Source organism: Mastomys coucha, unplaced genomic scaffold (assembly GCF_008632895.1).
Source record: "Mastomys coucha isolate ucsf_1 unplaced genomic scaffold, UCSF_Mcou_1 pScaffold21, whole genome shotgun sequence".
NCBI classification, from domain to species: Eukaryota; Metazoa; Chordata; class Mammalia; order Rodentia; family Muridae; genus Mastomys; species Mastomys coucha.
In genome coordinates this window covers 32,685,592-32,708,957 of record NW_022196904.1, presented here as the reverse complement: position 1 = coordinate 32,708,957, position 23,366 = coordinate 32,685,592, and the positions used below count along the sequence as shown (strand labels likewise).

Genomic DNA, 23,366 nt, shown 5'->3' with positions numbered 1-23,366 from the left:
AAAAAAGAATATGCTATTATACTGGTCTTCATCCATATCTTGAATTTTGAAATTTGGCAGAGTATATTCTATTTCTTAGGAAAGCATGGATTGTGACAGTAATACTACCTAAGCCTATTGAGTCATTACATTGTAAGTTTGTAATAGTCTTTATACTCGGATTTTATTTTAATGAGTATGAATATTTTGCATGTATGCATGAATATGCATCTCATGTGTGCCAAGTCCTCAGAGTAGTCTGAACCTGGCCTCAGAAGACCTGAACTATGAATAATGGATAGTTGTGAGCCCAAATGTAAGCACTCGTAATTGAGCCCAATTATTAACATGACCAGCCAGAGCTCTTCACTGGAGATCAATCTCTTCTGCCCTATGTTTCTTATTTATGTTCGACATTTACATTGCCTATCTTGTCATCCATTCATTTGTTACTGTTTAAACATTTGGTCCCTTTGAATAAGATTCTATTTATGTTATAATTCAAACTGGGGCACTTTGGGTTTCTGGACTATGAATACAGAACTGGAGTAAATGTACAATTTCTTGGAGGAACTTCAGTAAAAAAAACTCTGAGTCTTTCTGTCTTTTTTATTTGTTTGATTGATTTTGTAGGGGAGACCTCTGGCTGTCTTGGAACTTGTTGTATAGACTAGCTTGACATCAAACTCAATGAAATACCCTAATTCTGCCTTCTGTGTGCTGGGATTAAAGGCATAAGCCAGTACACTTAGTTTGACCATCATTTTTGTTTTATACTTAGTAATTGTTCATACCACTTCTCAGATGTCTGTTTACTACTTTTCATCTGTTTGCTTGTCTCTTTTTATGTTTGCTAATTTCGATTTTTCTTGCAATGCAATATCCTATTCACAGTGCTCAGAAATGACAGAAGTAAGCCTCATTATTTAGTTTCCTTCTAAAATGGCTTAGTGATTCCATTAGAATTTCTGTATCAGGAAGTCAAGGAAGCACCAGAATTATGTGAATATATTGCCAATGAAGTATACAGTTACAGTGTTGTCAGCATCATGCTTTCTATTTTTCACATATGTGGGATATTTTAGAATGAAATGACCTATGATGATGTGCATGTAAACTTCACTGGAGAAGAGTGGGCTTTGCTGGATCCTTCTCAGAAGAGGCTCTACAAGGATGTGATGCTGGAAACCTATAGGAACCTCAATGCTATAGGTAAGGCAGTGAATTTTCTTTGGTATTTAAAATAAGGGGACAACTTTCTTTGTTATTATTGATGCATATTTGTAATTTCAAATGAGGATGAGGAAGAATAAGGTGAATAAACAAAGCATGGTTTTAAGGTTCACTGAAGATAGCAGCTTCAATTTTGCATAATTTCCAATAATAATGTCATACATTTTCTGGTGCTCTATTTTAGGTTACTGTTGGGAAGATCGTAATATTGAAGAACATTTTCTAAGTTATAGAAGACATGGAAGGTAATTTTCAGGTGCAAGCTGATAGGAATATGCCTCTTAAGAAAATTTTAAAGAAAAGTAACAGTAACAGTTTCAGTAACTTAAACCTGATTTTACGTGTATCAATGATTATTAAATTTTCACAGAGTCATGTACCTCAATGTCAGGTATTTGATTTGTCTTTGCAAATCATTTCTCTAAGAAAGAAGACTGGGGAACAGTGCCTTAACAGATATCACCATTTGAATTATCCCTCTCGTGCTATGTTGTAGAACTGCCAATCTGTTTAAATTCATAGAACTTAGATGCTGCATAAGGTATACACATTGAATAGGTGCTAAGTATGTGTCCAATGACTCTAATTAGTAACTATTCCCTAATAAAGCTGGTGTTACTTTTGTATTTAGAGTATTATTAAGTTTAGTGAAATGGACGGTTTATGAGAGTCAACAAGGTTGTTGTGGAGAAAACTTAATCTCTGTACCACATGTCTGTGAAGAACAGAAAGTCAAATTATATGAATGCAATTTGGAAACCTTTTATTTGACATTCCACTTTGAATATCTATATGGTCACAATGGATCTAAACCATGTGAGCACAGGGATATTTAAAGAAGCAGTGTACCTCTCTTCCACTTGACTTAGAAGATATATAGTAGTCCCCACTTTGAATAGACTTTTAAATGTGGTAAAAGTTTACCGTTAATATGTTTTCCAACTTCATTGGGAATACAACCATAAGCTTCCACTGCAGAAAATCCCTGTATGCTAGAAGTGGCAAATTCTTCTGTATATCCTGGTTCACTTTACATATGCTGCAGGATTCATACTATAGAGAAATTTGTGAATGCAATTAGTGTGGTAAAGCCGAGTTCTTCTAGTTCTCTTCAAATATGAAAAAAAAATCTTATATAGAAAAAGGATGTTATAAATGTGAACCATGTAATAAAAGCTCTTACCATCACAGGTATCCTTAAAGACACAGAACTAACCCATTTTGAAAGGGAACACCATGAATGTAAACAGTATATTAAAACCTTAAGTTCTGATTCCTCTTTACCATTAGAATAAATTGTAACACTCCTTCATAGAGATAGAAAGATTCATCAGTGTCATGAATGCAGTAAAGCTTTCACGTTTTGTTTATCTTTGCAGCTATGAAAAAAGTCCTACTGGAGAGAAACATTCTGTATATACTCAGTGTGAAAAAGCTTTTGCATATCACAGTAATCCTCCAAAACGTCACCAAATTCATACTGGAGAGAAACTCCATGAAGGTATTCCACATGATAAAGCCTTTGCACATCACAATCATCTTCCAAGGCGTGAAAGAATTCATGCTGGAGAGAAACCTTATGAATGTAATCAGTGTGGAAAAGCCTTTGCACATCGTAGTTACCTTCGAAAGCATAAAAGAATTCATAGTGGAGAGAAACCTCATGAATGTAATCAATGTGGTAAAGCCTTTGCATGTCACAGTAATCTCCGAATACATAAAAGAACACATACTGGAGAGAAACCTTATGAATGTAACCAATGTGGTCAAGCCTTTGCATGTCAAGGTAATCTCCGATTACATGAAAGAATACATACTGGAGAAAAACCCTATGAATGTAATCAATGTGGACAAGCCTTTGCATCTCACAGTCATCTCCAAATACATAAAAGAACGCATACTGGAGAGAAGCCCTACAAATGTAATCAATGTGATAAAGCCTTTTCACAAGGCAGTTCCCTACAAATACATAAAAGGACACATACTAGAGAGAAACCCTATGAATGTAACCAATGTGGTAAAGCCTATATATGTCACAGTAGTCTCCGAATACATAAAAGAACACATACTGGAGAGAAACCCTATGAATGTAATCAATGTGGTAAAGCCTTTGCAAGTCACAGTACTCTCCGAATACATAAAAGGACACATACTGCAGAGAAACCCTATGAATGTAATCAATGCAGTAAAGCCTTTACACGGCACAATAGTCTCCAAATACATAAAAGAACACATACTGGAGAGAAACCCTACAAATGTGATCAATGTGATAAATCCTTTTCACAACAAGGTCATCTCAGAATACATAAAAGAACACATACTGGAGAGAAACCTTATGAATGTAATCAGTGTCATAAAGCTTTTGCACGTCATAGTCATCTTCAAATTCATGAAAGAATTCATACTGGAGAGAAACCTTACAGATGTAATCTATGTGATAAAGCCTTTGCACAATATGGTAGTCTTCAAATACATAAAAGCACACATACTGTTGAGAAACCCTACAAATGTAATGAATGTGGTAAAGCTTTTTCACAACACAGTTATCTCCGAATACATAAAAGAACACATACTAGACAGAAAGCCTATAAATAAAGCAATGTGGTAAAGCCTTTTGTGCATAGTCTTAGAAATCAAGAGCCAATTCAGAGCAACTGGAGAGGAACCCTCTAAATACAATCAGTGTGGTAATGTTTTGCACTTCATGACATCATTAGACAAAAGTAAAACCTTTGGTGTTATCAATCTGTTAAAGCCTTTGCCCATCACTATAGTTTTGGGTGCTGGAAAAACTCACATTGAAAGGATTCTATGACTATAAAGAATTTGGTAAGATATTTAGCCAATACATTTCCATTAAGTTATGGAAGATTATTTATTTAGGGGAATAAATCTGACAAGTGTCAACAACATATTCAAGCATTATTATATCCCTCTTTATTATGCCCTGATGACCTGGAAGAAACATAAGATTGATTGCATCACAAGTATCTGAGGCCTTGGCACTTTAAAGAAGTTTCAGAGTCTCTACAAACTGAAAAGGAGTGAAAAGAAAGATCAGGAGAGAAACTGACAAGACATAAAAAGTGGCTAAACATTTGACCAATGCCACGAAGCAGTTTATGTCAAATGTGGTAAAAAGACAGCAGTGGGAGCCATGTCCAAAGAAACATGTGCATTGTATGCCTGCTGGAGTTTATGTCTCTCATAAGGAGAGAAAGAAATTTGCAGGCATGAAGACTGACTTGTCTGAGCAGGATGGTATTCTGTTTCTCTGAAGCCTGTAAAATTCTGTTAGGAGGACGTCAGGAGATCCTGAGACTTAAACAGAAGTCAGTCAATCTAAGACTGGGGCAGTCATGCCTTTGCAAAGAGCTGTGCAAGGTATGGAAGAACTATGAGCAAGAGAGCTTTGAGTATGAAAGCCAAAGGATCAGAAGTCTAGAGGGCAATGGTCAGGGTGTACCTGAGGACAAGCTGGCTCCTTCTGTACTCTCTGTGCCCACTTAGCTGTGGTGGGTCAGTCCCTCCAGGCCTTCCACTCTTTCCTTATTCTTAACAACTACAGTGTAGCTGCCAGAAAGAGCACTTGCTGCTTCCCTGGCAGTCCTCCCCCATTCATTAATCCATGTAACCTGCTTCCCTGGGGAGACTAAGGATATTCCAAAGAGACATATCTTTTCCTTTGGCTAGCAATTAGTGAAAGAGTGGACTGCATGAAATTCAAATTTCCTGAGTAGTCACATTCTGGGTAAGACTGAGTCCTTCAGAGAAGAATGCTTCTGCTGAAGAGATATTTGCACACTGCAGGAGAGAGGAGCTAAGAATAGGTTTAAGGGATCGCTAGAAAATTCTTATACAGCTTGGATGGGTTAATTACTTTGCATCAATCTCTTTTCTTCCACCTAAATATGTTATTGCCCCCAAGGATTGAATAGTTTGCCTCTGTTGCTGTCATTATTTCAATTTAGTTGCACTCAATAAATTTGTTTCTAATTTTCATTATAAATTTGCTTTTTCTATTGTCTTTTCTATTGATTTCAATTTATTATTATTTTTTTTAAAGAATAGTTTCTCCCTGAATTGCTGGCTGGCCTGGGAGTAAGTATATAGATTCGGGTCTTCTAGAATATCAGAGAGATTTTCCCATCTTGCCTGTAGAGGGCCTCTATTATATTGGGCATTTCAAAGCCAGCTTATTAGGCTCTCTTGGTTGGCTTTGTGGGATAAGTGGCTGAGCCTGATTCCTTAGCATGGCCAGGAAGATACAGGCTATCTTCTGAGGAACTGAAGAAGGCTCCCATCAAATAAAGCCTTTCTGCCTTAAAGCCTGCTATTTTGAAACTATAAGCAATATTGTTTTTCTTTATCATTGTCATAACTGTTATAAACTACTATGACTCATGAAGGGATTAGTAGAGATTTCTGTCTTTATTCTAAAGATGGTTAAATTCAAGCTCACAGAGATTAATGGTTTTTGAACTACAGTAAAGTATAACTGCTCATCTTACTAATCCCATAATTCTAATATCTCATTAGATAAATTTGAAGCCACTGAAGATAGGCATGGTGACACAGGTCTTTAATTAGAGCTCAGGAAGTAGAGGCAGAAATTTCAGGATTTAAATGTCATCCAAATAGAGAGTGATCGGTGGGTGTGGAGTGAGGACGAAGGAACCAAGAAATTGTGATTGGCTCAGGTTGATGCCTATATTTTTTTCCTGTTACAGGATAGTTTAGTGTCTAAAGAGTTTTTTCTGTCACTTTATTCATATAGTGGGTTACATGTGTTATGTTGATCCATTTTCTCATCACTTGATGAAGTCCTCACAATCATAATTAGTAATCTTCTTGATGTGATTTTTGATTCAGTTTGTATGTATTTTATTGAGTATTTTTGCATTAATGTTCATGAGGGAAATTGCTTTGTTTTTGCTGAGTTTTTATGTATGTTGAGTATGAGGATTAACTGTGAATTAGGTATTGTTCCTTTTGCTTCTATTTTGTAAAATACTTTTAGTTGTTATGACATTAAGTTTTCTTTGAAAGTCGGATTGAATTCTGCACTAAAACCATTCAGCAATTTGGAGTCTTGTAATGAGTTCTATATCACTAGATGTTATAGGTGTATTTCAATTGTTTATCTGGCCTTTGTTTAACTTCAGTAGGTGGTACCTATTGAGAAAACTACTCATGTCTTTTAGAATCTCCAATTTGGCAGGGCACAGGTTTTTAAATTATATCCTTATGGTTCTCTGGAATTCCTCAGTGTCTGTTGTTCTGATATTCTTAATCTGCATATTCTTTCTGTTTTACTTAGTTTGGATCAGAGTTGCCTATTTCCTGATTTTTCTCAAAGATTGAACTGTGTGTTTCAATGATTTATGCTGTTGTTGTTGTATTTTTCTCTCTTTTTGACTTTGGCCCTCAATTTGATAGTTGCTTGCTATCTATTCTTTTAAGGTATGCTTACTTATTTTTTCTTCTAGAGCTTTCAGGTGTTCTTTTAAGTTGCTAGTGAGATATATCTCCCCTGCTTCCTTTTTTAATGTATGCACTTAGTCCTATGAATTAGCCTCTTATTACAACTTTTGTTGTGTCCCCTGAGTTTGGATGTGTTGTGTATTCATTTTCATTGAATTCTAGAAGTGCTTATTTTCTTTATCACTGTCTGACACATTTTTAATTCAATAAAAACTTGTTCAGTTTCCACGAGTTTGTTATCAATCTGTCATTTCTGTTGTTGATGATATGCAGCTCTAATCCAAGGTGGTCTGATAGCATGCAGCAGGGGTATGTCAATGTTCTGGTATCTGTTGAGACTTGTACTGTGTTCAAGTATGTCGTTAGTTTTGGAGAGAGTTCCATGAGTTGCTGAGAAAAAGGTGTATTCTTTTGTTTTGGGGTGTGATGTGCTGTAAATATCAGTTAGGGTCATTTGGCTTTTTAATGTCATTTAGATGTTTTTATCTGCAAGACCTGTCCTTTGTCGAGAATGAGATATTGAAGTCTCCCACTAAAAATGCTCAAGGACCAGTGTATGATTTAAGCTGCAAAGGTGTTTCTTTTACAATGGTAGCTATTCCTACATTGGGAGCTTAGATGTTTTTTATTGGATATTTTCTTTATTTACGTTTCAAATGTTATCCCCTTTCCTGGTTCTCCTCCCTCACGAAAACACCCTATCACATCCTCCCTTGCCCAGCTTCTATGAGGGTGTTCCTCAACCCACCCACCCATTCCCACTTTCCTGCTCTCGATTCCCCACACTGGGGCATCTATTGAGCCTTCATAGGACCAAGAACCTCTCCTCTCCTTAATATATGAAAAAGCCATCCTCTGCTACATATGCAGCTACAGCCATGTGTACTCCTTTGTTGATAGCATAGTCCCCGGGAGTTCTGGGGGGTCTGGTTGGTTTATATTGCTGTTCTTCTTATGGGGTTGCAAACCCCTTCAACTCCTTCAGACCTTTAACTCCTTTATTGGGGACCCCACATTCAGTCCAATGGTTGGCTGTGAATATCCACCTCTGTATTTGTAAAGATCTGGTAGGGCCTATCAGGAGACAGTCATATCAGGCTCCTTTCAGCATTCACTTCTTGGCATCCACAATAGTGTCTGGGTTTGGTAACTGTATATGGGATGAATCCGCAGGTGGGACAGTCTCTGGGTGGCCTTTCCTTCCGTCTCTGCTCTACATTTTATCCCCATATTTGCTCCTGGGAGTATTTTTTTCTCCTTCTAAGAAGGACTGAAGTACCCACACTTTTTGGTCTTCCTTCCTATGGAGCTTCATGTGGTCTGTGAATTGTATCTTAGTTATTTGGAGCTTTTGGTCTAACAACTTCAGCAAAGTGGTTGGATAAAAAATTAACTCAAACAAATCAGTAGCCTTCCTCTACTCAAAGGATAAACAGTCTGAGAAAGAAATTAGGGAAATGACACCTTCCCCAAAAGTCACAAATAATATTACATACTTTGATGTGACTCTAACCAAGCAAGTGAAACATCTGTATGACAACTACAACTCTGTGGAGAAAGAAATCAGAGGATCTTAGAAGATGGAAAGATCTCCCATGCCAGGATTAATATAGTAAAAATAGCTATCTTGCCAAAAGCAATCTACAGATTCAATGCACTCTCCATCAAAATTCCAAATCAATTCTTCATAGAGTTATAAAGAGCAATTTGCAAATTCATCTGTAGTAACAAAAGACCCAGGATAGCAACAACTATTCTCAACAATAAAAGACCTTCTGGGGGAATCATCATCCCTGACCTCAAGCTGTACTACAGAGCAATAGTGATAAAAAACTGCACAGTATTAGTACTGAATAGGAAGATCAATGGAATAGAACTGAAAACCCAGAAATGAACCCACACACCTATGGTCACTTGATCTTTGACAAAGGAGCTAAAACCATGCAGTGGAAAAAAGACAGCATTTATAACAAATAGTTCTCGTTCAAGAGGAGGTCAGCATGTAGCAAAATGCAAATTGACCCATTCTTATCTCCTTGTCAAAGCTCAAGTCAAAGTGGCTCAAGAACCTCCACATAAAACCAGATACACTGAAACTCATAGAGGAGAAAATGGGGAAGAGCCTCAAACACATGGGGACAGGGGAAAAATCCCTGAACAGAACACAAATGGCTTCTGCTGTTAAGATCAAGAATTGACAAATGGGACCTCAGAAAATTGCAAAGCTTCTATACAGCAAAGGACACTGTCAATAGGGCAAAAAGGCAACCAACAGATTGGGAAAAGATCTTTACCAATCCTACATCTGATAGAGGGCTAATATCCAATGTATACAAAGAACTCAAGAAGTTAGATTCCAGAGAACCAAATAACCCTATTAATAAATGGGGTACAGAGCTAAACAAACAATTTTCAACTGATTAATATTGAATGGCCAAGACACACCTAAAGAAATGTTTAACATCCCTAGTCATCGGGGAAATGCAAGTCAAAACAACCCTGAGATTCTACCTCACACCAGTCAGAATGGCTAAAATAAAAAACAGGTGACAGCAGATTCTGGCGAGGATATGGAGAAAGAGGAACACTCCTCCATTGCTGGCGGGACTGCAAGCTGGTACAACCACTGTGGAAATCAGTTTGGCAGTTCCTCAGAAAATTGGACAAAGTATTACCTGAGGACCCCGTTATACCACTCCTGGGCATATATCCAGAGGATGCTCCAACTTGTAATAAGGACTCATGTTCCACTATGTTCATAGCAGCCTTATTGATAATAGCCAGGAGCTGGAAACAACCCAGATGTCCCTCAACAGAGGAATGGATACAGAAAATGTGGTACATTTACACAATGGAGTACTACTCAGCTATTAGAAATGATGAATTAATGACATTCTTATGCAAATGGATAGAACTAAAAAATATCCTGAGTGAGATAACCCAATTGTAAAAGAACCCACGTGGTATGTACTCACTGATAAGTGGATATTAGCCCAAAAGTTCCAAATAACCTGGGGGTTTAGATTTTATGAATTCAAATGTTATTTTGATAATTTTTGATTAATATATAGTCCTATTTCTTTTGGTTAATTTTGGTTTGAATTCTATTGTTTTAGATATTAAAATCACTACACCAGCTTGTTTCTTAAGTCTCTTTGCTTAGAATATCTTTTTCCAACATTTTCCTTTGAGTAATGTCTATTTTTGATGTTGAATTGGGTTTCTTGTATGCAGCAGAAGGATGCGTGCTGTTATACCATCCATTCTGTTAGCCTGTTTCTTTTTATTTGGGGAATTGAGGCCATTGATATTGAGAAATATGTGTGTACTTTTGCTTTTGGTGATAATGTGAGTTTACTTATTTCCTGTGTTTTCTTGTGTGTAGATAATCTCCTTGTGTTGGATTTTTTCTTCTCTCACCTTCTATAGGACTGTATTTATAGATAGTGTTTCTGTATCTTATTTTTTTTCATTAATGGTGACTGAAGTTTTCTAGGTTTAGCAATCAGTGCTAGCTTCTGTAATTTCATAGGATCTGTGTCCAAACCCTTCTGGCTTCAGAGCCTCTACTAAATAGATAGGAGGAATTCTAGAACACAGAGATATAATAAGTTACTTCCCTCTCCTTTTCAGTTATTCTTTTTTATATTATATATGTTTAGTGTTTTGAATTATATAGCAAAGAACTTTGTTTTGTGGTTTAACCTATTTGGTATTTTCTATGCATCTTGACATCTACTTTAGGTTAAAAAATATGTTTTTATGTTTTTGTTGAAAATATTTTCTCAGCATTTGAGCAGGTATCCTTTTCTATTCCTGTTATTCATAGTTTTTGTCTTCCATAATACCCTAAAGTTCCTGGATTTTTATGCTAGAATATTTTTATATTTAACACTTTCTTTGACCAATGTATCCATTTCTTTCATTGTTTCTTAACTGTCTGATATTCTCTTTTCCATCTCCATTCTGTGGATAAACCTTGCCATTTTAGTTCTTCTTTGCAGTCCTGAATTGTTCATTTCTAGGATTTTCTTAGTCTATGTTTTCTTTATTGCTTCTCTTTCCAGTTTAAGGTCTTGAACTCTTTTACTTGTTTTCTTCAACTTTTTTTTTTTTCAAGACAGGGTTTCTATGTGTAGCCTTGGCTGTCCTGTAACTCACTCTATAGACCAGGCTGGCCTTGAACTCAGAAATCCGCCTTCATCTGCCTCCCAAGTTGCTGGGATTAAAAGTGTGTGCCACACTGCCCGGCTTCTTCTTCTTCTTCTTTTTTTTTTTTTTTTGACTTTATTTAAGGAATATATTGGTTTCCTTCAATTATTTCTTAATCTTTTCCTGGCTCTCTTTAATGGATTTGTTGGTTTTCTCTAATTGTTTGATTGTGTTTCCTTGGATTTCTTTAAGGGATTTATTCATTGCCTGTATCATCTTCATATAGTGGGTTTTTCATGTGTTTTCTGCTACGGTGGAGTATTCAGGACCTTCTGTGACAGGAGAGCTTGGCTTTGTTGCTGACCTGTTTCCCTGGCTGTTACTTATAATATTCCAATGCTGGTGTCTAGGTATCTGGGCATGGAGTGATTATAGGTCTAGGTTCTGATTTCTGGGTTTGTCTTGTTTGACTAGTTGTTTTGTTCCTTGGTTTCTGTTTGCCCTCAGTTTTTTTCAGAGTGTGTTGTCTGAATATTGCTTATTTTACTGGCCAGCTTGGCTGGTGTGTTCAAGTGGGAATTCTTGCCAGTGTTAGAGGATTGTGGAAGCGAGGGCCAAGGCAATATGATCTTAGCTATTCATAGAAGGCATAGATGAAGGGGTTGGTGAAAGTTACATCTGTTATTCTATTCCAGTGCTAAGAACCACTGTGAAGATTGGATCTGGGGTAACTGATAGCAGTGGTAGATCTGTGGACAGCCTACACCACTAGTCTACTGGCAAGCATGGCATGTGGTTGAACAGAGGCTGTCTGCCCAAGTTGGGGCTAGGACACAGAACTGAGGTAGGACAGGAGGGGCAAGTAGAGATGGTATGTGTTCTCTACAAAGGCATAAGCAGGGAGAGAGGAAGCTTCCTCTGGTATTCTGTTCTAGTGCTAAGGGCAAATTTAGGCTGTGAGAATTTAGTCTCTGGTAACTAACAGTAGGATAAGTCTTTGTACAGACTACCTAGTCTTCTGGTAGGCATGGCCTGTGATTAAGCAGGGGGTGTCTGACCGTAGTTTGTAGCTAGGACACAGAGATCAGAAGGAAGGGATTTGTATTAGTCAGGGTTCTCTAGAGTCACAAAACTTAGGGAATGTCTCTCTGTATTGAGGAAATTTATTGTGATGACTTAATATTTGTGGTCCAACTACCCCAACAATGGTCAGTTGTGAATGGAAAGTCCAAGAATCTAGTAGTTGCTGAGTCCCATGAGACTAGTTGTTTCAGCTGGTCTTCTGTAGAAGTAGTTTTCAACAGATAGATCTGTTGGCAAGTAAATGCAAGCAGGTGAAGAGTGAATCTTTCTTCTTCCAATATCCTTATGTAGGTCTCCAGCAGAATGTGTGGCCCAGATAAAGGTGTGCACCACCATGCCTGGGTCTGGGACTGTCCAATTCTGGATTGTAGTTCATTCCAGATATAGTAAAGTTGACAAACAGGAATAGCCATTACAGGATGGGAAGGTGGGATTGTCTGTGGTATCTACCTGAGGCATGGACAGTAGGAGAGGAAGCTGTAGCACTAGGGACAACAATGAGTATTGGGTCCCAGGTAACAGAGAGTGGGGAAGGTCTGGAGGCATTCTACATTGTCCTATACCTAACATATTAATACTGAGACATCAGGTTCTTAGAAATCATTCATTTACTTCTTTATTCATGTAGTTTTTTGTTGTCATTGATCTGTAATAGGTTTTTTGTTTATGAGGTAAAAAGTACTGTATGGCAGGTCAGGTCAATGAGTAAATTTTCTTCTTGGAGTTGACCTGAATTCAGATACCAACACTCAAGTGAGGAAGGTCATAAACACCTGCTATTCCAGATCCAGAGGATCTGACTTCTGGGGTATGTCACCCATACACACATGGAAAGCATTCTCTCTTGTACACAACAAACACGTACATAAAATTGAGGATAGACTTGTTTTCAAAAGAACAAAACAAGGAGTTTAGCTGGATAATCTGTTATCTTGCATTTCATTTTTAAAAGTACGCATCTCCTCACTCTGGTGCAGACTTACATCCAATCATCATCAATCATAGGAAAGACAATGGTGTCTAAGTGATCCTAACACATACTCTTTTCCTTATCATAAGAGAATGAGATACTTTTAGTTCACAAAAGTATTTTGTCCAGTTTTGAAACATTAAAATGCTTTAAGGAAATCTCTCCAATCAGAATAACCCTCTACCCACGATACATTATCTATTATTTGCAAAGGGAAGAGTGAGCGTGCACGGGTGAGTGCTGCCCCAGTGATTTTTTTTTTTAATTTTGATTTTTTACTATAATCCTGTGGGTTTTTGTTAAAAGGACTATTGTATTTATAGGCCTATTTTTGCGTTTCCTTTTATCAATTGTGCTATCTATGTTATGTTATTTTACTAACTATAATTTAATTATATTGTCATTTCTCTGAAAAATTATAGACCCTTACCTATTTTTGTAGTTTGAAAACTTGCTATATTATTTTATTAGATCCTTGGGTGTTTGTTGTTTGGGGACTTTCTCTAGAGAAAGTTTTAGCTTACTCATCTTGATTGTAAAGGCTTTACTATTCTTCATTTCTTGGCACATCTATGTTTTCCAGTTATCACAGTCTTCAATGTTTCAGTTTTGGTTATTTAAGTCATTGATATATTAGACATTTTTTAAAGTTTTTTACATATTATTGTCTCTTTGTCCTAATAACTTCAGTTGTCAACATTTCCTCTGAGGGAGCCTCAATTGAAGGTGTATCCCCATCAGAATAACCAGTTGCTACGTTTCTGCGAGCTAGTGTTGATTGGAGATGGATGTGGAAAGGCTCTTCCACTGAGGGTGGAATCATCCCTAAGTAAGTGGACCTGGTCTGGATTATATAAATATCTGAGGCAGCGATCTAACAAGAGAGAAAGCCAGATAACAATGTTTGCCCGTGGTTTTCATTCCTTCATTTTGTAGCTTGAGTTTCTATCCTAAGCTCCCAAAGTAATGAACTGTGTTCTGATGGAATCAGCCAAAGAACCCCATTCATTACATGAGATGTTTTTGGTTAGAAGATTTAATCAGAACAGCAGAGATGCAAATTAGGACAAAAAATGTAGCTTAAAAATGATTTTGTTGCTGGAACTTCTTTTCCTCCTCAGGTTTCTCTCCATTTCCATCCCTGTAGTTCTTTCAGACAGGAATAAATATGATTCTCAAGACCTGACACTAGTACTGAGGCTATCGAGCACTCACAAAAAGGTACCTATCATGAGTGCGCCCCAAAAGACCCAACAAGCAGCTGAAACAGTCACATGCAGATATTTGCACCCAACCAATGGACAGAAGCTGCTGACCCCTGTGGTTGAATTAGGGGAAAGCTGGAAGAAGCTGAGGAGGAGGGTGACCCTGTAGGAGGACTAGCAGTCTCAATTAACCTGGACCCCTGAGATCTCTCAGATACTGGAACACCAACCAGGCAGGCTACACCAGCTGATATGAGACCCCCAACACATATACAGCAGAGGACTCCTGGATCTGGGTTTAGTCAGAGAAGAGGCACCTATCCCTCAAGAGACTGCATGCCTCAGGGATTTTAGCGGTCTGGTGGGGGACGAGGGGTGGGGACATCCTCATAGAAAGAGGGGCAGGGAGGAGGTACGGGACGTGGAATAATTGGAGGGTGGACAGGGAGGAGAATAAAACCTCGAGTTCAAATAAATAAATAAATAAATAAATAAATAGTGATTTTTTGTTGCTGGACAGAACCTGTGAATTTGTCTTTTTGATAAATGTGGAAGATATCAGGACTTTGGATGGTCAAAGCCAAAGTTGTACACAGAGCTTACTTGACCGATTTTTGTATGACCAAGATGATTGGAATTTTGATAGGAATGGAGATAGAGGAAATCAAGGTCAAGGAGTTCAATGAAAAATAGACTTCAGCAAAAATTAAGCTAGAGATCATTTCTGTGATATTTTGGCCCCAAATTTTTCTTTTTCTGCCCATGCCCTAAGAAATTTGAGTAAGGCTGAATTTTGAAGTAATGAGCTGATTTCTTAGATGTGGTTGCGTGGTTATTACGAGTGGCTTCTTCACAAGTAGAGTGAAAAAAAAAATGGAACTAGTGAGGCAAAAGTAAAAACAGTCTATGGTTCATGGAATAAAACAGCACTAGGTAGTTTCAATGGCAGTCAAGTACTGAAATAGGCAGGAACCTTCAAAGAGGTTCTATCCATTAAAGAGAAGGCTCTTGCTCTCCATTGGAAGCCTTAGAAGGTACACAAAATGTCACACTCTCCTGCTAAGACTTAGATTAATGTAATGAGTAGACAAAGTGATTCAGAGTCCCAGGAAGCATCTTTATAGAAAACCTATTGCAACTGTGGTCCAAGCATGGCAGGGTCCATCTGATGAACTTAGAAGCCAAACTTGGCAGGATCACTTATGTTGTATTTGTTCTGGAAACAAGAAAGATGAAAAAGGTAATGTCATGAATTCTTAATGTGTGGTTTTAGTTTTTGACTGAATCAGAGCTGCACTGAGGAAACTAAGAGTTCCCAGCATGAAACTGTGAGGTTGAAGCCCGAGTTGGATTTTAAGACCACAAGATGTTGATCTATCTAAGTGATGAGACATCTGCCATGGGCAGCTGTGTGTAAGGAGTGGAAGTAACCAAAGAGAAAGATTTATGAGAAGCTGAAGGAGTAGGGCCATCTAAGCATCTGAGTCCTTTGAACCTGAAGCTGCATGAGTCTGAGACAGAACTACAGGATTTGGTGTTTGTCCTGCTGGGGTTCTGTCTTGCATTGGTTCAATCTTCTCTCACTGTGTATCCATTCCTTTCTATTGGAATGGGAATATGTATTCTATGCTAATGTAAGTTGGAGAGATATAAATTGTTTTCTGGTTTTATAAGATGTGTCAGCCAAGAGATTGCCTTGAGTGTCAAAAGAGACTGGACATTTGAACAGGGTACAAGTTGTTGCAGAATATGGGAATCACTGAAGTTAGACTACAGGCATTTTCATCATGGAATTACCATGAGCTTATAGTGACCAGAGTCAGAATGCAGTCAATTGAATCAAAAGTCTCCGTACCTGGAATGATGTGTTTGAACACTCTGTTTTCAATGACTTTTTGTGGGGAGCTTATTGAACCTTGTGTAAGACAAGCCTTCTAGATGAAATTCATCATTGAGGATAGGATTGGAGTGTCCATAGACACAACCCATTTCCTATTCTTTGTGTCTACTGTGGTTGAAATTGACCGGCTTCTTTATGATTTTGTTATCCTAATTTTTTATAGTTTTAATTTTGTTGTTTTTGTTTGAAGACAGGGTTTCTATGTGAAACCCTGGATGTCCTTTAAGTAGGTATGTAGACTAGAATGGACCCAAATTTAGAGATCCATCTGTGTGGCTCTTTTGGGCTTGAGTTATATATGGATCAACATGCTTGGCTTTATTGTTTTATGGCTCTGGAGTGTATGGTTTTGCATATGACAAACATGTGCTGTTATTTTGTGCTTCACTCACATCTTGAATGATGAAATTTGCCACAGAGTGTTGTTATAATCCCCAGGATGACAGGGCATTGATACTGCCTGATCCTTCTGATTCATTTGATTTTAAGAGTGAGACATTCTTCTACATGTTGTGTTCGTTTTGAAGTTTTTGAATGACTATGAATGAATATGCACTTCATCTCTGCCTGGTCCTCACAATAGTCAAAAGATGGCCTCAAAACTCCTGGATGAACAGTTCTGTGCTTCCATGGTAAGTACTGGCAATTGAGTCCTATATGTAAGACCAGAAAGAGCTGTTAAGCACTGAGCCATCTCTCCTACACTATGTCATTTATTTATGACCAACATTTACATTGCTAATGTTTTTATTTGTTCATTATTACTTTAAATATCTATTGCCTTTAAGTAAGATCTTACTAATGTTACAGTTTAAATTGGGGAATTTCAGTTTCTGGAATATGTATACAGAACTATAGTGAATATTCAATAAAAACCTCTTAGGTTCCTTCTGTCTTTCTTGTTTGGTTATTTTTTCTTTCTTTTTTTTTTTGTTTTTGGTTGTTGTAGTTTTTGTTTCTTTTGTAGTTTTTTTTGTTGTTGTTGTTTGTTTTTTGTTTATTTTTTGGAACAGAGACAGGGTCATAATAGGTACCACTGCCTTTCCTGGACCTTGTTTAATAGACCAGGATGGCATCTAAGTCAATGACATACCTGCCTCTACTTGGTGAGTGTTGTGATAAAGGCATGAGCAAATACACCCAACTTGCTCATAGATTTTTGTAGTTCATAATTGTTTATATTGAGTTCTCAGTGGTGTTAATCTATTTGCTTGTCTCTCTCACTCTCTCTGTCTCTTTGTCTCTCTGTCTCTCTGTCTCTGTCTCTGTCTCTCTCTCTTTCTCTCTGTTTCTGTCTCTGTCTATCTGTTAATTGCCATTTCTTTTGCTACTCTATATGCTGTTCAAAGGGCATACCAATGGCAGGCGAACCTCATAATTTGGTTTTCTTCTAAAATGATTTCCTAATTACAGCAGGATTTCTCTGTCATGGGGTAAGTCTGGCAGTCACCAGAATTATATGAATTTATTGTCAATGAAATATTCATTGCAGTGTTATTCCTATCATGTTTTCTGTTGTACATGTGTATGGGATATTTTAGGATGCATTGACCTATGATGATGCGCATGGACACTTCACTTGGGAAGCATGTTTCTTGCTGGATCCATCTCAGAAGAGACTTTACAAAGATGTGATGCTGGACACCTACAGGAACCTCATTGCTATATGGAAAACTGAATTTTCCTTTGAGTTTTAAAATAAGGGGGTTGGGAGACAGCTGTTTCTTGATTATTGATGCTCTCCTGTAATCTTGAATGAGAATAAGGAAGAATGAGGTGAACAAAGCAGGCATGGTTCTAAGGTTCACTGTAGATAATTGAATTATTGACTAACTTCTAATAATATATCATACATTTTTCTGGTATTGTATTTTAGGATACAATAGGGAAGACCATAATATTGAAGAACAATATCAAAGTGATAGAAGACATGGAAGATAAGTTTTTTTTTGTGAAAACTGATTCAAATGTGCTTTTGAAGATAATTTGCTAAGTTTAGTGAGAGGGGAAGTTTATGAGAGTTAAGAATGTTGTGGAGAAAACTTAACCCCTACCCTACACTTCATGTCTATGAGGAACAAAAAGTCAAGCTGAGTGAATTCAATGTGGAAACCCTTTATTTGTTATTTTTTTAATAGGTATATCATCTTTCATAATGGATACAGGCCATATGAGCATATTACAGGTTAGGATAGCTTAGTTCTGCAGAGACAGAATAGGCTAGTCCTTAATTTCTTATTTCTCCAGGTCTGTCAGATGAATCTGGGCCAGAAGGCTGAAGAAAGTTGGATGCTCCAACTTACTGATTTACTGGGGCTGTGTAGGTAGGCAGCTATCTCTACAATTTGTCTCAGTTCTGTAAGAAATGTTAGGCTTCCTATATATTTTCAGTTTATGTTAGTCGTTCTTGGATTTCTGGAAGGGTTGAAAGACTACTTGTGACAACATAGCCAACCCAGGTTATTTACTTTGAGAGAACAGATCTGAGAGAATGTTTTTCAGATGGTATACTATCTAAAGCCAGGACACAAGTCAAGGTAGAATTATAGGTCTTTTAATTTAGGGTAGATGACAATGTTCTATCTTTTTTTTTTTTTAATACAACATGATTTTAATATTTTCAACTTAATTTTCACCAAACAGAATAATTATTTTAAGATATCTTTCATTGTTATGTCTCCCTTTTCATTTCTGATTTTATTAATTTGAACACTGTCTCTGTGCTCTGTGGTTAGTCTGGATAAGGGCTTATATATCTTGTTAATTTTCTTAAAGAACCAGCTCCTGTTTTTTGTTGATTCTTTGTATATATCTTTTTGTTTCTATGAGGTTGATTTCAACCTTAGTTTGATCATTTTCTGCGGTACCTTAATTTGATTATTTTCTGTGGTCTACTCCTCTTGGATGTATTTACTTTTTTGTATTCTAGAGCTTTCAGGTGTGCTGTCAAGCTGCTAGTGTAAGCTATCTTCAGTTTATTTTTTGAGGCACTAGAGCTATGAGTTTTCCTTTTACCACTGCTTTCATTGTGGTAAGTTTTGGTATGATATGTCTTCATTTTCATTAAATTCTAAAAAGCCTTTAATTTCTTTCTTGACCAAGTTATCATCGAGTAGAGCCTTGTTCAGTTTCCATTTATATGTGTGCTTTCCATTGTTATTGTTAGTATATAAGACCAGCTTTAGTCTGTGGTGATCTGATAGGTTGCATGGAATTATTTCATTCTCCTTTTTTCTGTTAAGACCTGTTATGTGACCAAGTATATGTTCAATTTTGGAGAAGGTACCATGAAATTCTGCAAAGAAGGTATATTCTTTTGTTTTAGGATGAAATGTCCTATAGAAATCTGTTAAATCCATTTGGTCCATAACTTCTTTTATTTTCACTGTGTCTCTGTTTAGTTTGAGTTTTCATGATCTCTCTATTGATCAGACTGGAGTTTTGAAGTCTCCCGCTTTTATTGTGTGAGGTGCAATGTGTGCTTTGTGCTTTAGTAAAGTTTCTTTTATGAATGTGGGTGCCCTAGCATTTGGAGGATAGATGGTCAGAATTGAGAGTTCCTCTTGGTAGATTTTTCCTTTGACCAGTACGAAGTGTCCTTCCTTATCTTTTTTGATAACTTTTGGTTGAAAGTTGATTTTATTTGATATTAGAATGGCTACTCCAGCTTGTTTCTTGGGACCACTTGCTTGGAAAATTGTTTTCCAACCTTTTACTCTGAGATAATGTTTGCCTTTGACACTGAGGTGTGTTTCCTGTATGCAGCAAAATGCTGGGTCTTGTGTTCATATCCAGTCTGTTAGTTTATGTCTTTTGGGGGCAATTGAATCCATTGATTTTAAGAGATATTGAGGAAAAGTGATTGTTACTTCCTGTTATTTTTGTTATTAGAGGTAAAATTATGTTTGTGTGAGTATCTTCTTTTGGGTTTGTTGAAAGATTACTTCCTTGCTTTTTCTATGGTGTAGTTTCCCTCCTTCTGTTGGTATTTTCCGTCTATTATCCTTTGTAGGGCTAGATTTATAAAAAATATATTTTGTACATTTGGTTTTGTCATGGAATATCTTGTTTTTTCCATCTATGGTAATAGAGAGTTTTGCTGGGTATAGTAGCCTGGACTGGCATTTGTATTATCTTAGGGTCTATATGACATCTGCTCAGGATCTTCTAGCTTTCTTAGTCTCCATTGAGAAGTCTGGTGTAATTCTGATAGGTCTGCCTTCATATATTACTTGACCTTTTCCCCTTACTGCTTTTGATATTCTTTCTTTGTTTTGTGTATTTGGTGTTTCAGTTATTATGTGGCAGGAGGAATTTCTTTTCTGGTCTAATTTATTTGGGGTTCTGTAGGCTTCTTGTATATTCATGGACATGTCTTTCTTTAGGTTAGGGAAGTTTCCTTCTATAATTTTGTTGAAGATATTTCTGGCCCTTTAAGTTGGGAATCTTTGCTCTCTTCTATACCTATTATCCTTAGGTTTGGTCTTCTTAATGTGTCCTGGATTTCCTGGATGATTTTTGCATTTTACATTTTCATTGACTGTTGTGTCAATGTTTTCTATGATATCTTCTGCACCTGAGATTCTCTCTTCTATCTCTTGTATTCTGTTGGTGATGCTTGCATCTATGACTCCTGTTCTCTTTCCTAGGATTTCTATCTCCAGGGTTGTCTTCCTTTGTGATTTTTCTTTTTCCAAGACAGAGTTTCTCTGTGTAGCCCTAGCTGTCCTGGATCTCATTCTATAGACCATGCTGGCCTCAAACTCAGAAATTTGCCTGCCTCTGCCTTCCAAGTGCTGGGTTTAAAGACATGGACCACCACTGCCTGACTCTGTAATTTCTTTATTGTTTCCATTTCCATTTTTTTCATCTTGGGTGGTTTTGTTTATTTCCGTCACCTGTTTGATTGTGCTTTCCTGTAATTCTTTAAAGGATTTTTGTGATTCTTCTTTAATGGCTCCTAGCTGTTTACCTGTGTTCTCCTGTACTTCTTTAAGAGAGTTTTTTTATGTCCTTCTTAGAGTCCTCTATCATCATCATGAGAAGTGATTTTAGATCCAAATCTTGCTTTTCTGGTGTGATGGCATATCCAGGACTTGCCTCATTTGGAGAATTGGGTTCTGATGATGCCAGGTAACCTTGGTTTCTGTTGCTTCTGTTTTTTTGCTTGCTTCCCACCATCTGATTATCTCTAGTGCTACCTGCTCTCACTATATATGACTGGAGTCTGTCCTTCCTGTGATCCTTGTTGTGTCAGAACTCCTCAGATTTCATCTGTCTCTGTGATCCTGTGATACTGAGATCCTGGGATCCTGAGATCCTGGGTATATCAGAGTTCCTGAGAGTCAATCTGCCTCTGGGACACTGAGGTCCTGGTGTTACCAAGCTCCTGGGATCCTGTGATCCTGTGATCCTGTTATCCTTGGTGAGTTAGAGCTCCTGGGAGTGGAGCTTCTTCTGGATATTGTGGGACTGGCTGTGGCGTTAGTGCCCAAGGTCTGTTCAGGGCACTGGTCCAGACCAGAAGAAACCTTGCCACTGGTCTTGTGGAGTTCCTGGGTGCCTGGGTCCTGCTGCTTCCAGTTACTCCCGGAATTGGGGCAGCTGTAGTGTCCTCCTCACCTCTGATCCTATGATCTTGGGAGTGTTAGAGTGCCTGGGAGTGGATCTTCCTCTGGGTATAGTGGGACTGACTGCAGAGTTGGCACCCACTGATATCTGCTGACAATGCTGTATCTTAATGACATGAATGGTGGACTGGGCGTTAGGTCTAGTTTATAAATTACAAAATGTAACAGTTGTGCTCTATTTATATTTGAGAGAAAGGTTTTGTGTTTTATTCCAACAGAAAGGGGGAAATGTTGTGGATGGGCCTGGTTCTGTTTGTATTTTGATGCTAATTCTGCTCTCTTGGGAGGGGTTGTGGACAAGGAGTGAGTCATGTACTCAGGTGATTTTTTGTGAAATAGGAGGAAGAAAAGAAGGAGGAGAGAGTTAGAGGCTTCTGGAACAGGGATAGCTTAAGGGCAAGATGTAGCTGCTAGAGTTTCCCAGTATCGTGGCAGATCCACCAGGATTTGCCACTGGAGGAATCAGATTTTATAAGGCTTACAAGACTAAGTTTTAGTTGTTGTGCCCAGAGATTGAGTTACCATTGTTTCTGGAAAAAAAAAAAACAATAAACAAAAACATAGTGTCACAAAATTACAGCAAAATAAATTTATGGCTGTGGTTCACCACAACATTAGGAACTGTCTTAAAGGCTTTCATCTTTAGAAAGGTTAAGAAACATAATATCCCTGGGCCAGTGGATTGTACAATGGTCATCATTAACATAAGGGCTAATACCCATTTTTAAGTTATACTATGTTTCTCTTTCAGAGTCTGGGTTATCTCACTGAGGTTAAATTTTTTTTTCTAGTTCCATCCATTTTCCTGCACATTTCATGATGTAATTTTTAATTGGCTGAGTAATACTCCAATGTGTAAGTGTGACATATTACTTCATTCTCCTTTTGAGGAGTACCTAGGTTATTACCAGTTTTTCCCTGTTATGAATAAACATACAATGAACATGTTTGACCAAGTGTTTTGTTGTAAAATAGGGTGTTTTGGGCTAGAGAGATGGCTGAGCAGTTAAGAGTACTGACTGCTCTTCTGAAGGTCCTGAGTTCCAATCCCAGCAACCACATGGTAGCTCACAACCATCCGTAATGAGATATGACGCCCTCTTCAAGGGTGTCTAAAGACAGCTACAGTGTACTTACATATAATAATAAATAAATCTTTAGGATGGAGTGAACAGGGCTAGAACAAGCAGAGGTCCTGAGTTCAATTTCCCGAACCACATGATGGCTCACAACCATCTGTACAGCTACAATGTACTCATATACATAATAAATAAATAAATCTAAAAAAACCAAGATGAGGAGATGTCTTTTGAGTATGTGCTCAAGACTTGTATAGCTCGAACTTGTAGTAGATCGTTTCCCAACTTAATGCAGGACTGCTAAATTGATTTCCAAGTTGGCTGTACAAATTTGCAGTTTTACCAACAATGGAGATGTGTTCTCCTTGCTTCAGATCCTTACCCAGATGAGATTTCTCTTGTGCTATTAATCTTAGCCATTCTGACAGGTATAACATGTAATATCAAAGTAGTTTTGATTTATATTAGATTTTCTTGATGACTAAGAATGTTGACCCTTTCTTTTCTTTTTTTAACATTTTTTTTTTTTTACTTGTTAAATATTTTATTGAATGAGCCCACCTCCTTGGCCACATTTCTTCTTTTTTTTTATTTTCTTTATTTATATGTAAATTTCTCCATTCCCAGTTTCCCCTCCAAAAAACAAAGAAA

General features: G+C 37.4%; 1 protein-coding gene across 1 annotated transcript in view; it reads left to right on the top strand.

Moving 5' to 3' along the window:
- The window catches only part of LOC116102078 (zinc finger protein 431-like), a 68,472-nt gene extending 61,550 nt beyond the window's left edge, over positions 1-6,922 (top strand). The window contains exons 2-4 of the mRNA XM_031386269.1: positions 1,065-1,191; positions 1,397-1,457; positions 2,592-6,922. Of these exons, the coding sequence (XP_031242129.1) occupies positions 1,065-1,191; positions 1,397-1,457; positions 2,592-3,807 (1,404 nt within the window). The 3' untranslated portion in view covers positions 3,808-6,922. The remainder of the gene's footprint in view (positions 1-1,064; positions 1,192-1,396; positions 1,458-2,591) is intronic.
- The last annotated feature ends 16,444 nt before the right edge of the window (positions 6,923-23,366 follow it).